General features: G+C 41.8%; 1 protein-coding gene across 1 annotated transcript; it reads left to right on the top strand.

The window, feature by feature from the left end:
- The first annotated feature begins 8,057 nt into the window (after positions 1 to 8,057).
- LOC129761573 (sodium channel protein Nach) lies at positions 8,058 to 10,133 on the top strand. Its single transcript, XM_055759310.1, has 4 exons — positions 8,058 to 8,616; positions 8,694 to 8,862; positions 8,955 to 9,458; positions 9,524 to 10,133. Exons 1-4 carry the CDS (start codon positions 8,058 to 8,060, stop codon positions 10,131 to 10,133), a joined length of 1,842 nt encoding a protein of 613 aa, XP_055615285.1.
- Positions 10,134 to 11,503: the final 1,370 nt, after the last annotated feature.

Below are 11,503 nucleotides of genomic sequence, written 5' to 3' on the forward strand. Positions count from 1 at the left end.
TCGTTCACCCAATCGACGTATGCCCGACGCATTCCATGGTCACCACGCTCAAATTTTTGTACCAGTTGGACTTTATATGGATGTAGGTGCAAGTCCAAATGCAAAATTCGCCACAATGATGTGTTTGACAAGCCCAATTGCTGAGCACGCCGTGGAATCGAAGCATTCGGGTCATCCTCCACACTGGCAGCAACAGCAGCAATATTTTCGGCCGAACGCACATTACGATGATGCACAGGTTTCACAATATCCGCTACGGATCCAGTTTGTTCGAATTTACGCACTACATTAGCGATTGTGTGCTCTGTATGCCGTCCATGACGACCAAAATCAGTCCGTAATGCTCGAAAAACATTTGCCGGTTTTTCATCATTTTTATAGTATAATTTAACAAAATTAACACGTTGTGCGATGCTAAAACGATCCATATTGTAAAATGGCAGACATTCAACTAACGATATGACGCTTTGGTTGACAGCTACGTCAAACGGTTGTCAGCGCAGAGCTGTATACTTTCGGAAGCCCGAAATGGAAAACCCTGTATATTGGGACCATTACCAATGTTTCCCTAGTTGGAAATTAGAATTTTCATAACGGCAAGAAATTTTAAACGGTCAATTTGAAGATCAATCAATGAACAGTTCTGTGATTGGATTGGTTGATTTTTAAACATATAAACTTATTTAAAATAAATGTTTCACGTCCAGTTTTAATTTTGGATCTCAATCTAGATAACGGAATTATTCAATGAAGTTGAATTAATTTAGTTCTGGAAACTTACGACGCATATCGATACATGGTTGAATTTGTACTTAACGGACATTTCACAAACGTAAAAAATGACTCCGATCGGTACATTTAGCTGATTACAACATTTCAGGAAATATGTTTGTGTTACTTTTACCTGAATTTATTTCATATTTTTTCATAAAAAGGAACTTGTGGAAAAGCAATGTACGGATTGTTTTGTATAACAGTCCACGACAATTTCCCTCATGAAATACGCATACCTTCAACCTGATATTCTTGGGTGATTTTTCCACTTGATATTATGGCATTTTTTGAACTTTTAGCATAACTTTGAACATGTTTCAAGAGCAAAATTCAGATGAATTTCCATTTGGAGATAAAGTAAGTCAAACATAGAAACTATAACATAAAAATTAATACTAGAGATGAAACGGATAAATATATGCAAATATATGCTAGATGGCCAGATACCATATTGGAAAAAAAAACCCACAATATCTCATTAACATAACATAAATCATAACAAAATAGCTCATAAGCTAGCTAGCATAGCATGGTCTTGCTATCATTTATCCATAAATAAAAATAAGGTTTGATTATTGAAATGCCAGATTTTTTTCTAAATTAAATTTATAATTACTCATAACAAGAATTTATGAACAGTACTCAAAATTATCCAGTGGTAAATTCTGATGACTGATAATAAATTTTCAGATGTTGATGATGACAACCGATTACGCTTTGCTCCGTACATCAGGTCTACTTCAGATAACAGTCTTCGCTGTAATACTACTGCAAGAAGCTGATAGATAAACTCTAACAATCCTTGTCCTCGATTGACTGCTTAGATTTTAATAACCACCAAATTTAGAATCTATTGCAATCATGATTTACATTTCGTCGATTTCGTTAGCAATGGGATTTTTTTCCCGAACGCGACGCTGACTATTAATTTTATTTTCCACTTCGTTGAAACAGCCCTAAAAGGTTCGTCTCCTCAGTTGATTTACAGATCTTGAAGACGACGATGAGCTAATACTCTCAGAAGATTCGTCGCAGTGTTGCTAATTTAAAAAAAAATCTCTTCATCTGTACTTTTTCTTCAAAAAATCTGTACCATCGAAAATATTCGTTGCAGAAAAAATATATTTTGTTAGAACGAAAAAAAAATCATTTATTTACTACAAATACTACATTTACATTTGCAAGTCATTCGAGTGCTTGTTGATGCACTCGGATTTGGTACAGAATCTGTACCAAAGAAGCGAAAAAAAAACTGTACCTTACCAGATGAATCTGTACGTGTGGCAACACTGGTCGGAAGATATTTTAGTACTCCATCAACATTGTCAACAATACTTTTTACATTTGAAGAGCTCTTAAATGTATGACTTGATCCTCGGGTCTAAAAAGGTTCCCATTAAGTAACTCTGATATTCCCTTAACACGTTGAGCCCCGGCCAAAATAGGGGACCGACAGTGAGCTTTTCGTCTGGCCCACGTCGGTCCCAACGAATCGATAGTGAACATTTCTTAATATCTATTTGTAGCTTGTTTGTTGTCGTTTCCAATGCCGAGACTCTTCGAACGAAAATTCTACTGTCGGTCCGGCGAGATTGCCACAAAAAAGACGTAAAATTCAGTGTCAGTCCCAAGGGACTGACGCGGGACTTAACGTGTTAAGTAGTTGAATCAATATCAGAAAAAAACCTGTTGGAGATTACTTGCAGAAAACTTGCATCTCTATTAAAAGATATCCACGGAAACGTAAAATTTGTCCATAGTTTATTATTTTTATGTAAAAATGTGTTTATTTCTTCTAAAATATAATCCTTCATACGCTTCATCGCCAAAATCCGTTCGCGGCAAAAATAGTTATTTACGTTAACTTTATTTCATAAAAACGTGACCTGTTTTCTGATTTGGCACCGTCAATGAAAGACGTAGTTCTACGTCAAAAACGATGGACAAACAACGTTGGAAGAAGGAGGAGCTTGAAAAAGCAACACAGGCCATCAAGGACGAATTTTCTTTGACCAAGCATCGAAAGTGTTTGAAAATTCTCGAACAACAGTGAAAAGATCCATACGGAATTCGAGATGGTCTCATTCCAATTTTTCCGGTCTGGAATCCAAGACACCTGGTATCGATCCCAGAACACTATTACTGATTGTAACCAAAATACTTTACCAAAACATAAGTATGTTTTTTTTTCGATGAAGCACACACTGGACCAAATCACCCCGCATTAAATTTTAATGCCCAAAAATCATCACTTTTTATGGTATATTTGGCAATTTGAAGCTGGATATAATGATTAAACATTATTGATTGAGAGAAAACAAGTGTAGCTCAGTATACAATGTGACATTTTTAATTTAGACCGCATTGGTTTGGAAATATCAGGGGGGTCCAAATTCTCCCCATTTCCCCTACATGTATTTGACCAAATATGAGGGATGCAAACTGATGGATGACGAAACGCACGTAAAAATGGATTTTGGACAGTTTCCAGGTCTGAATTTCTGCAAGGCCACTGCCAGGAATGTAAGGCATTTGCCATGAAGTTCATGATTTGGCCAGGTATGGCAGCTGTGGTCAGTAAAACCAAGGTTCTCGTCACAAAGAAGACTATAAACTTGAAAATGTATAGGGAAGAGTGCCGACAGAAACGTTTCCTTCCGTTTATTAACTATTAAAACAAAGTCCGGCGAAGTTTAGGCCAGATTTGCTGCCAATGTACCGTGATAATGTGGTCGATTACATTGAAGAAAACCTCAATCCTCCCAATTGTCCCCAATTCCTACCAATCGAAAAATATTGGGCAATTGTCAAGCGGAAATTGAAGAAGTGTGCCAAAGTGACTCGGGATGCTGGCTTGACATGAAGAGATAATGGAATAAAATAACCACTGGTGCTCCCGTGGCCGAGTGGTTAGCGTCAAACCTAACATGCCGGGGGTTCGGGTTTGATTCCCGTTCTGGTCGGGGAAATTTTTCTTCAAAGAAATTTCCTCTGACTTGCACTGTGGTCACGCGTATTCTAGAGCTTGCCACTCAGAATGCATTCAAGGCGTGTTATTTGGCATAGAAATCTCAACTAAGTACTAATGAAAATGACGCATGTAATACTACGGACGGCGGAGTTCCTCTAGGAACGTTAGTGCCATATAAGAAGAAGAACCACTGAGATTGGCCAACAGAGTCCAAGGTTTAATGAAGGGTATTCGAAGAAAAATACGAAAATAACGGGTGTTAAATAAAAAATGAGAATTTTTCAATACCTTTCAGTAACTGAAATAAAGAGCGTAAAATTTTCTTTCTCCAAGAAAATTGCTCTTTGGGCTCCCTAGAAACAGTAGGCGTGTTTGGTTTTGCTAGTTTGAATTTAGTCAAAGCAAAGATGGCGTCGAAACAGCACGTGCTCCGCGAACACAATTGTACGGTTCTACGAAACGCATTTCCAGCAAGGAAAAAAGTTCACGGTGGCACATTTTAAGGAAGAAAATGTACCTGTCAGTACGGTATATCGTATCCTGGGTTCCCTGAACGTAGAGCGGAAGGTCGGAAGTGGTCGTCCGGTGACGATAATGACGAAGCAGAGGAAGACATCGTTAAAGAAGCAGTTTGACAACAAGGACGCAACCAGCCTGCGTGAAGCCGGTCAGAAATATGGCTGCTTCCACGTATTGATCCATCGGACCCTCAAGATGGAAGGAATCGTCTGCAGGAAGAAGACGAGGTCGCCGGAGTACACGGAGGAGCAGATTGAGACGGTTAAATCACAGTGTCGGTGGATGACCAAAAAATACCGCGGGACGTCTTTCGTTCTGGACGACGAAAGCTATTTCCCGTTGTCCAAAACGCATATTCCAGGAAATGATAATTACTACTCCAGCGACAAGTCATCCACACCGCCTGAAGTGAAATACAAGTTCAAGCACAAGTTCGTAACCCAACAAACTTGCCCCAGTGCCGCCCAATAGAAGATTTCTTTGGCTCACTCAGTGCCCTAGTGTATAAAAACAATTGGAGGACCAAGGACACGAAACAACTGACTACAAGAATCCGGAATTGTATCCGGAAAATGGACGTAAGTGCCGTACAACGTTCTTGTGAGAGCATCGCGACAAAGTTGCGTCGAACAGTAGACCACGGCCCTTACTTAAACATTCACTGACATTTTTTTGAAGAAAATACATTATGTTATTAATAAAAAAAAAAACTGACATCGATGAAAAAATAAAAAAAAAATTTATATGTGATTGAAAAAATTGTCATTTTTTATTTAACACCCGTTACATCAAAAATGTTACGAAATAATTTAATATTTTTTCTGAAAAGGACAATAAGCGATTCTTTCGTACTTGAATGTCTGAGATAGCGTGATTCAATTTGGAGACTACAACCAATCCAATCTGGTTTGGTCAAGCTTACCGCACCACCTTCCGGTCATCGATATTCTGCAATCACGATTTTCACCATCTTGCTCAATTTTGCTGGACGGACTCAGCCTAAATGGCCTTACTCAAATCAATCCCATTGCTAATCAAAACTCCCGTATTCTTGATTTTGCGTTGGTTAATGATAACATCATAAATAGAAGTACCGTTTGCAATGCAGCTGAGCCACTGATCGAGCTCGATCGTTATCATCCCGCCCTGGAACTAACTGTTGAAATGCAACTCCCCACAGTATTCGTGGATGTCATTGATGTACAAAGCCTGGACTTCAATCGTGCTGACTACAACCTATTGCGTGAGAGACTTCTTGAGATTGACTGGCAAACCCTCGAAATCGCAACCAGTATAGATGACGCAGTTGATTACTTCAACGAAAAAGTAAATCAAGCTATTGCTAATTGTGTGACAAATTGAAGGCTTCCAACTCTGTTGGCCCTGATGGAATTCCGGCCTGTGTATTGAAAAACTGTGCTGACGCTCTTGTATATCCTCTGGCTGTTTTATATAGAGCTTCTCTGGACCAAGGCAATTTTCCCACTTGTTGGAAATTTTCTATCATGTTCCCAGTGCACAAAAAAGGTGATAAGGCTGACATTGGAAATTACCGTGGTATCACATCACTTTGTGCTACTTCGAAAGTATTCGAGATCATCGTATATGATGCAATGTTTGCCAGCTCTCAACGCTACATCTCCACTGAACAACATGGATTCTTTCCAAAGCGATCTGTATCAACGAATCTTGTTCAATTCATCACCACATGCTTACGTGGCATGAATTCTGGTGCTCAGATCGACGCTATCTATACGGATCTCAAAGCAGGGTTCGATCGTGTTGATCATGGGATATTAAGGCTGGCGAAAATTGGAATGTCCCCCGCTTTCGTCACATGGTTCAGATCCTACCTGTGTGATCGCATGCTGTGTGTCAAAATCGGATCTGAATTATCTGAAACATTTTCCAACTCATCCGGAGTACCAGAGGGGAGCAATTTAGGGCCACTGCTATTCGTATTATACATAAACGAAATCGACATAATCCTTCCACCTGGATGTCGGACATTTTATGCAGACGACGTTAAGATATATATGATTATTAGGAGCCTGCACGATTGTTTGGAACTTCAAAGAATGGTAGATCGTTTTGAAATGTGGTGCACTCATAATTTCATGACAGTCAGCATCTCAAAATGTAGCATCATTTCCTTCCATCGAAGACCAAACCAATTGTATTTGACTACTCCATCGCAGGACAACCTCTGTCAAGAGTAGCTCAAGTACGAGACTTGGGCGTTATACTGGATAGTGGCCTGACATTTCGAATACACTATAGTGACGTTATCTCTAGAGCAAATAGGCAACTTGGGTTCATTTTCAAAATCTCAACAGAGTTCCGGGATCCATTATGCCTACGATCTCTATATTGTTCATTGGTGAGATCTATTATGGAGGCAAGTGTGGTTGCTTGATGTCCATACCACGCTAATTGGATTGCCAGGATTGAATCAGTGCAGCGGAAATTCGTTCGATACGCTCTCCGCTCTCTCCCGTGGATAGATCCGCTTAACTTGCCGCCGTACGAGGATCGGTGCCAGCTTCTCGGTCTTCACACCCTTGAAAAACGACGATCTGTAGCTCAAGCAGTTTTTATGGCGAAAGTGCTGAAAGGAGAAATTGATGCCCCGAATATCCTCGCCGAAATCAATTTCTATGTACCAGAGAGAAGACTGCGACAGCGAAATTTCTTACAGCTTGGTACACGAAATGTAGAATATGCACAACATGAACCAATTCGATATATGTGCAAGACGTTCCAACAACGACTCTATTCAAGACGATAACTGTTTGTATTGTTTATTGTGTGAAATTTTGTTCGTAGAGTATAAGAATTGAAATGTTCAATAAGACAAAAAATAGTCAGTTGAAGAAATATTAAAAAATAAATAAAATAAAATAAATTCACCAACAGAATGGGTTGAGGTCGTGAAGGCCGTTTTGAATTATTTGTTGATGTCGATGGTGCGACATTTTCCTCGGGGTTGAACTGCTGGTAAATATATTCAATCTAGAATTAAATGCATTGCTCTTTGCCGTTCGTTCCTTCCATATTATCCATAAATTTTGCATTTAAAGTCTTGATGGTTTCAACGAAACTTAAACGGGGTGCTTTGTCCGACAGCGGAGTATACATTTTTCCCTTGCAGGCAATTCTGTCATTAAGGTACCTTCAACAAAAAGCTCCCTGAACAAGTTCCGTAGAAAAATGTTTTGACGTAATAATTTTCTTTGTATATCGTGGAAAATTTCGTGGAAATCTATTTCTTCGACTGAAAGCAATAGTTCACATTGGAGGTCCGGAGTTATAAATAGCATTCAGGTATTGCCACTCAAGTATCTTATTTTGGTCTTCATTTTTCACCACAGACAAAATCTATTGGGCAAGCCAAAGATTGACATTTGAAATCGAAATACTGAATATTATCTGTTGTACGCTCATGATTACGAGCATATGTTCTCATACCGAAAGTTAATGGTGCGCTGAATGCCTCCATAACACTCCTCATCAGTCCCAAAAATGCGGAGCTAACAAACAATTATCTACCTACGGTTTTTTTATCGTCGAATCACAGAACAAGGGTATATCCCTCCTCCCTCGGTCAGAGATTACAACCGGCGATAAAATCACTGCGCATAACCGTACACGAACGCTAATCGTGCCCAATCATGCGAGCAACTTTCCCCCAATATGTAGCAGCCGTTACACAATCATCAGCTCCCGACGTCGATACACAGTGGTCCCCGAAAAGCGGGTGTAAAAATGAACAACTGCTTGGATGGCCGTGAATATGGATCGCAAAATTGCCAGCAAAGATCCCACTCGGAGGCCACCTCGGATTGTGAAGAAACCTAAAACCAAGAAGCAGCCACCGAAACGGACCGACCAGCCGTTCAGCAACCTCCGTCTGTTCAGGAGCAGTCTGCTCTACCAGACGAAGGAATTTTTCGACAATTCGACGCTGCACGGAGTGCGTTACATTGCCGAGAAGGGACGCCCAGTGCTCGAGCGATTCATGTGGTTCTGCTTTGTGGCCATCGGAGCCGTCGCTGCGACGGTGATCATCTTCAGTCTGTGGGAAAAGTTTCAAACGAACCCCACCATTACCGGGTTGGACACGGACTTCCACAACCAGGAGGTGATTTTCCCCACGGTGATGGTTTGTCCCACGGCGCCGTATGACGAGGAGAGCGTCCAGGATGTGGCGTACGTGACGCTGGCGAACTACGAGTCCGGATCGGAGCAGTACGAGCCGTTTCTGCAGACTCTGACCAAACTGACGTATGGACTGATGGATAGGGCTGCTCAGCAGAGTGAGAAGGTGACCGACGATAAGCCAGCGGTGCACGGTAAATTGGCGGACGTTTAGCCGGAATTCTCCGAAGTGGTGAATGAGGTTGCAGTGATTTCTCTGTGCACATTACAGATCTCAGGAAGCTTGTGTTCAAGATGGCTATCCGTTGTAATGCAACCTTCGGTCAATGTCGCTACAAGGACGAGCCAATTAACTGTTGTGAGTACTTCAAACCGGTTTACTCCGAGCAGGGATTCTGCTACTCGTTCAACGCGCGTTATATCACCCCACCGATGGGAGAGTAAGTGCAACTGTTTCGTTCTTCGATTATTCTCACCTCCTCAGATATTGAAAAACGGAAGATGCGCCAGACTAATTGATGTTCATTTTCAGGGAGCGCAACAGCGACATCAGCTACCTGTACGAGACGGACAAGAAGTGGGGCCTAACGTTCGCACCCCTCCGGCAGTCCTACATATTCGTCCACTCGCACAACGAAATCTCCGGATGGGATTTCCGACCGCAGGTTCTGTGGGATCTAAACTTCGCGATCGATTTCTTAATTTCGATGAAGCATACCTACACCACGGAAGACGCCCGACAGCTTTCGATCGGGCAGCGAAAGTGTATCTTCCCGGATGAGGTCCGGTTGAAATACTACAACGATGAGTACACCTTCTCGGGCTGTATGCGGGAGTGTCGGCTGCGCAAATCTCTCCAGCTGTGTAAGTGTGTACCACCTTTCTACGCGCCACCACGTGTGCTGCAGTTCTGCAAGGTGCGTCAGTTGAGCTGCTTGGCAAAGTACACCGCAAACATTACCAGCATCCGTGATTGTCAGCACTGCGAGCTCGGATGTCACAATACAGTTTACGACATTGAGAAGTACTCCAAAGTGTAAGTTCTTTTTTGTGTCGGCATGAAACCATTCACGGTCCAACTCTTCCCTTTCCCCCACACAGAATGACAACGGACGAAAGCAAGGAACCGGTGGTCACCATCGAGTACCTCACCTGGCCAATCATTCGGTACAAGCGAGAGGTCCTCTTCGGATGGGTCGACTTGTTGGTTTCCTTCGGAGGCATCGCTGGTCTTTTTCTCGGCTTCAGTCTCCTATCGGGGGTAGAAATTGTATACTTTTTTACGATGCGAGCCTGCTGCATGCTGTACAAAAACCGTGACGAACTGGTGGCTATCGAACGGGAGAAAATGAAGCGACCACTGCCACGCTACAATCTCCAGCTTCGGCCGGATTTTCGCGCGAAGCCAGCGACTTCCGGAGAGTCCCACGAGCTGTCTGAAATTTCGGACTGTGGATTGAACAAGCACGTCACCAGCATCGGTCTGATGGAACGGGAGTTCCAAGGGGTCAAACAGCCCAGCGAACATGGGCTGGTGCTGACCGGATTCAGCTCCCGCCACCAGGATCGCTTCGAGAAGATGAAGGGTTTCATTCGGCCGGACTTCTTTCAACCCGTTCATGCGGCACCGTATAGCGAACGGATTAAGCCACTCGATAAGAACATGGTTCGAACGCGGGATGGGTTGTTCTACAGGGGGTATTTGCCATAAAATGGGGTCCACGATTAGATTTAACAATTTGTTCTTCATTTTTGTCTATTCGCAGCTATGTTTGCTCGATAGCAAACTGTCAAATGCATTATCAATTTCGTACAAATGTTAGATTACGATAGTGTTTGATCCGAAAACTCCACCCTGTGGTTATTATTATTTTTTGTTGTAGGAGATTTTCAGCTTAAATTTTGGCTCTCCTGTGAATAATTTATAAAACTTGATTCATTTAGAACCCGGAATCCCAAAACAAATTGTATCTCGGAATTGGTTAAAGGTACAAAAAGTGTTTTCATATCAAAATACAGATAAATTATTGTTATTTTCAGAAAAAAAACATTGAAAAAATTATTCCATTACAGTTTTGATGAATTTTCGTACTTTTCTTCGGATAACCTCCATCAGTGTTTGGACTCTCTGTTAGTCAACCTCAGCGGCCATTTTATTCCACGATCTCTTTATGTCTGCAACATTTCGAGTCACTTTGGCACCCTTCCTAAATTTCAACTTGACAACTGTCCAATATTTCTCGATTAAGCGGGATTGGGGGCAATTGGGTGGATTAAGGTCTCTTTTCATGTAATCGCCATTGTCACGATACCACTGTAGCATCTCATGGCTGTAGTGGCAGCTTGCTAAATCTGGCCAAAACTGCGCCGGATCTTTGTGAGCCCTCATAAACGGAAGGAGACGTTTCTGCAGACACTCTCCCCTTTACATTTTCGAGTTCATTGTCTTGTTTGTGACGAGAATTTTGGTTTTCTGTCCACAGCTACAAATCGCTTGCCAAATCAAGAACCTCTTGGCAAAGTTATCAGCGAAAACGAACTTGAATTTGGTGAGAATATCCCCTCTGGCAGTGGTCTTGAAGAATTTCAAGCCTGGGGACTGTCCAAAATCCATCTTCTCGTATATTTCGTCATCCATCAGCATGTATCTTTTGTACTTCATCAAATCCTTGTAGTACAACTTACGAGCACGTCTTTTGGCCACCAGTTTTTCTTCAGCGTTCTGTTTGATTGCTTGCAAGCACGGAAATTACGATAAGCTTCTCGCATACGGATTCTCCGGATGGTATTTTGGTTAGAATTGTTTTTTTTGTCGATGTCGTAGTCCGAGAGTCCCGAATTTGCTTTAATTGTTATCAATAGCTTCAACCTCAGCTTCCGATCGTAAGTTCCACCACGACGTGTCCTCTGATCCTGTCGAACAACAGCCGTTCGTTCACGGAAACGTTTCAGCACATCATAAACGGTCGATTTAGCCACTCTCATCGATTTCGCGATTTTAGTACCTGACCACGCCGGATTTTTAATGCGGTTGACCAAAATAATTTTTTTTCTCTCGGCTTCCATCCAGCACGACTTTTT

The sequence above is a fragment of the Toxorhynchites rutilus genome, chromosome 1, assembly GCF_029784135.1.
Source record: "Toxorhynchites rutilus septentrionalis strain SRP chromosome 1, ASM2978413v1, whole genome shotgun sequence".
Lineage (NCBI taxonomy): Eukaryota > Metazoa > Arthropoda > Insecta > Diptera > Culicidae > Toxorhynchites > Toxorhynchites rutilus.

Bases quoted from the DNA above. Each gene is read 5' to 3' on its own strand.
- LOC129761573 (XM_055759310.1), top strand. From the start codon at position 8,058: ATGGATCGCAAAATTGCCAGCAAAGATCCCACTCGGAGGCCACCTCGG. The intron at 8,617-8,693 runs GTAAATTGGCGG...TGCACATTACAG, and splicing joins CGATAAGCCAGCGGTGCACG to ATCTCAGGAAGCTTGTGTTC. The intron at 9,459-9,523 runs GTAAGTTCTTTT...TCCCCCACACAG, and splicing joins ATTGAGAAGTACTCCAAAGT to AATGACAACGGACGAAAGCA.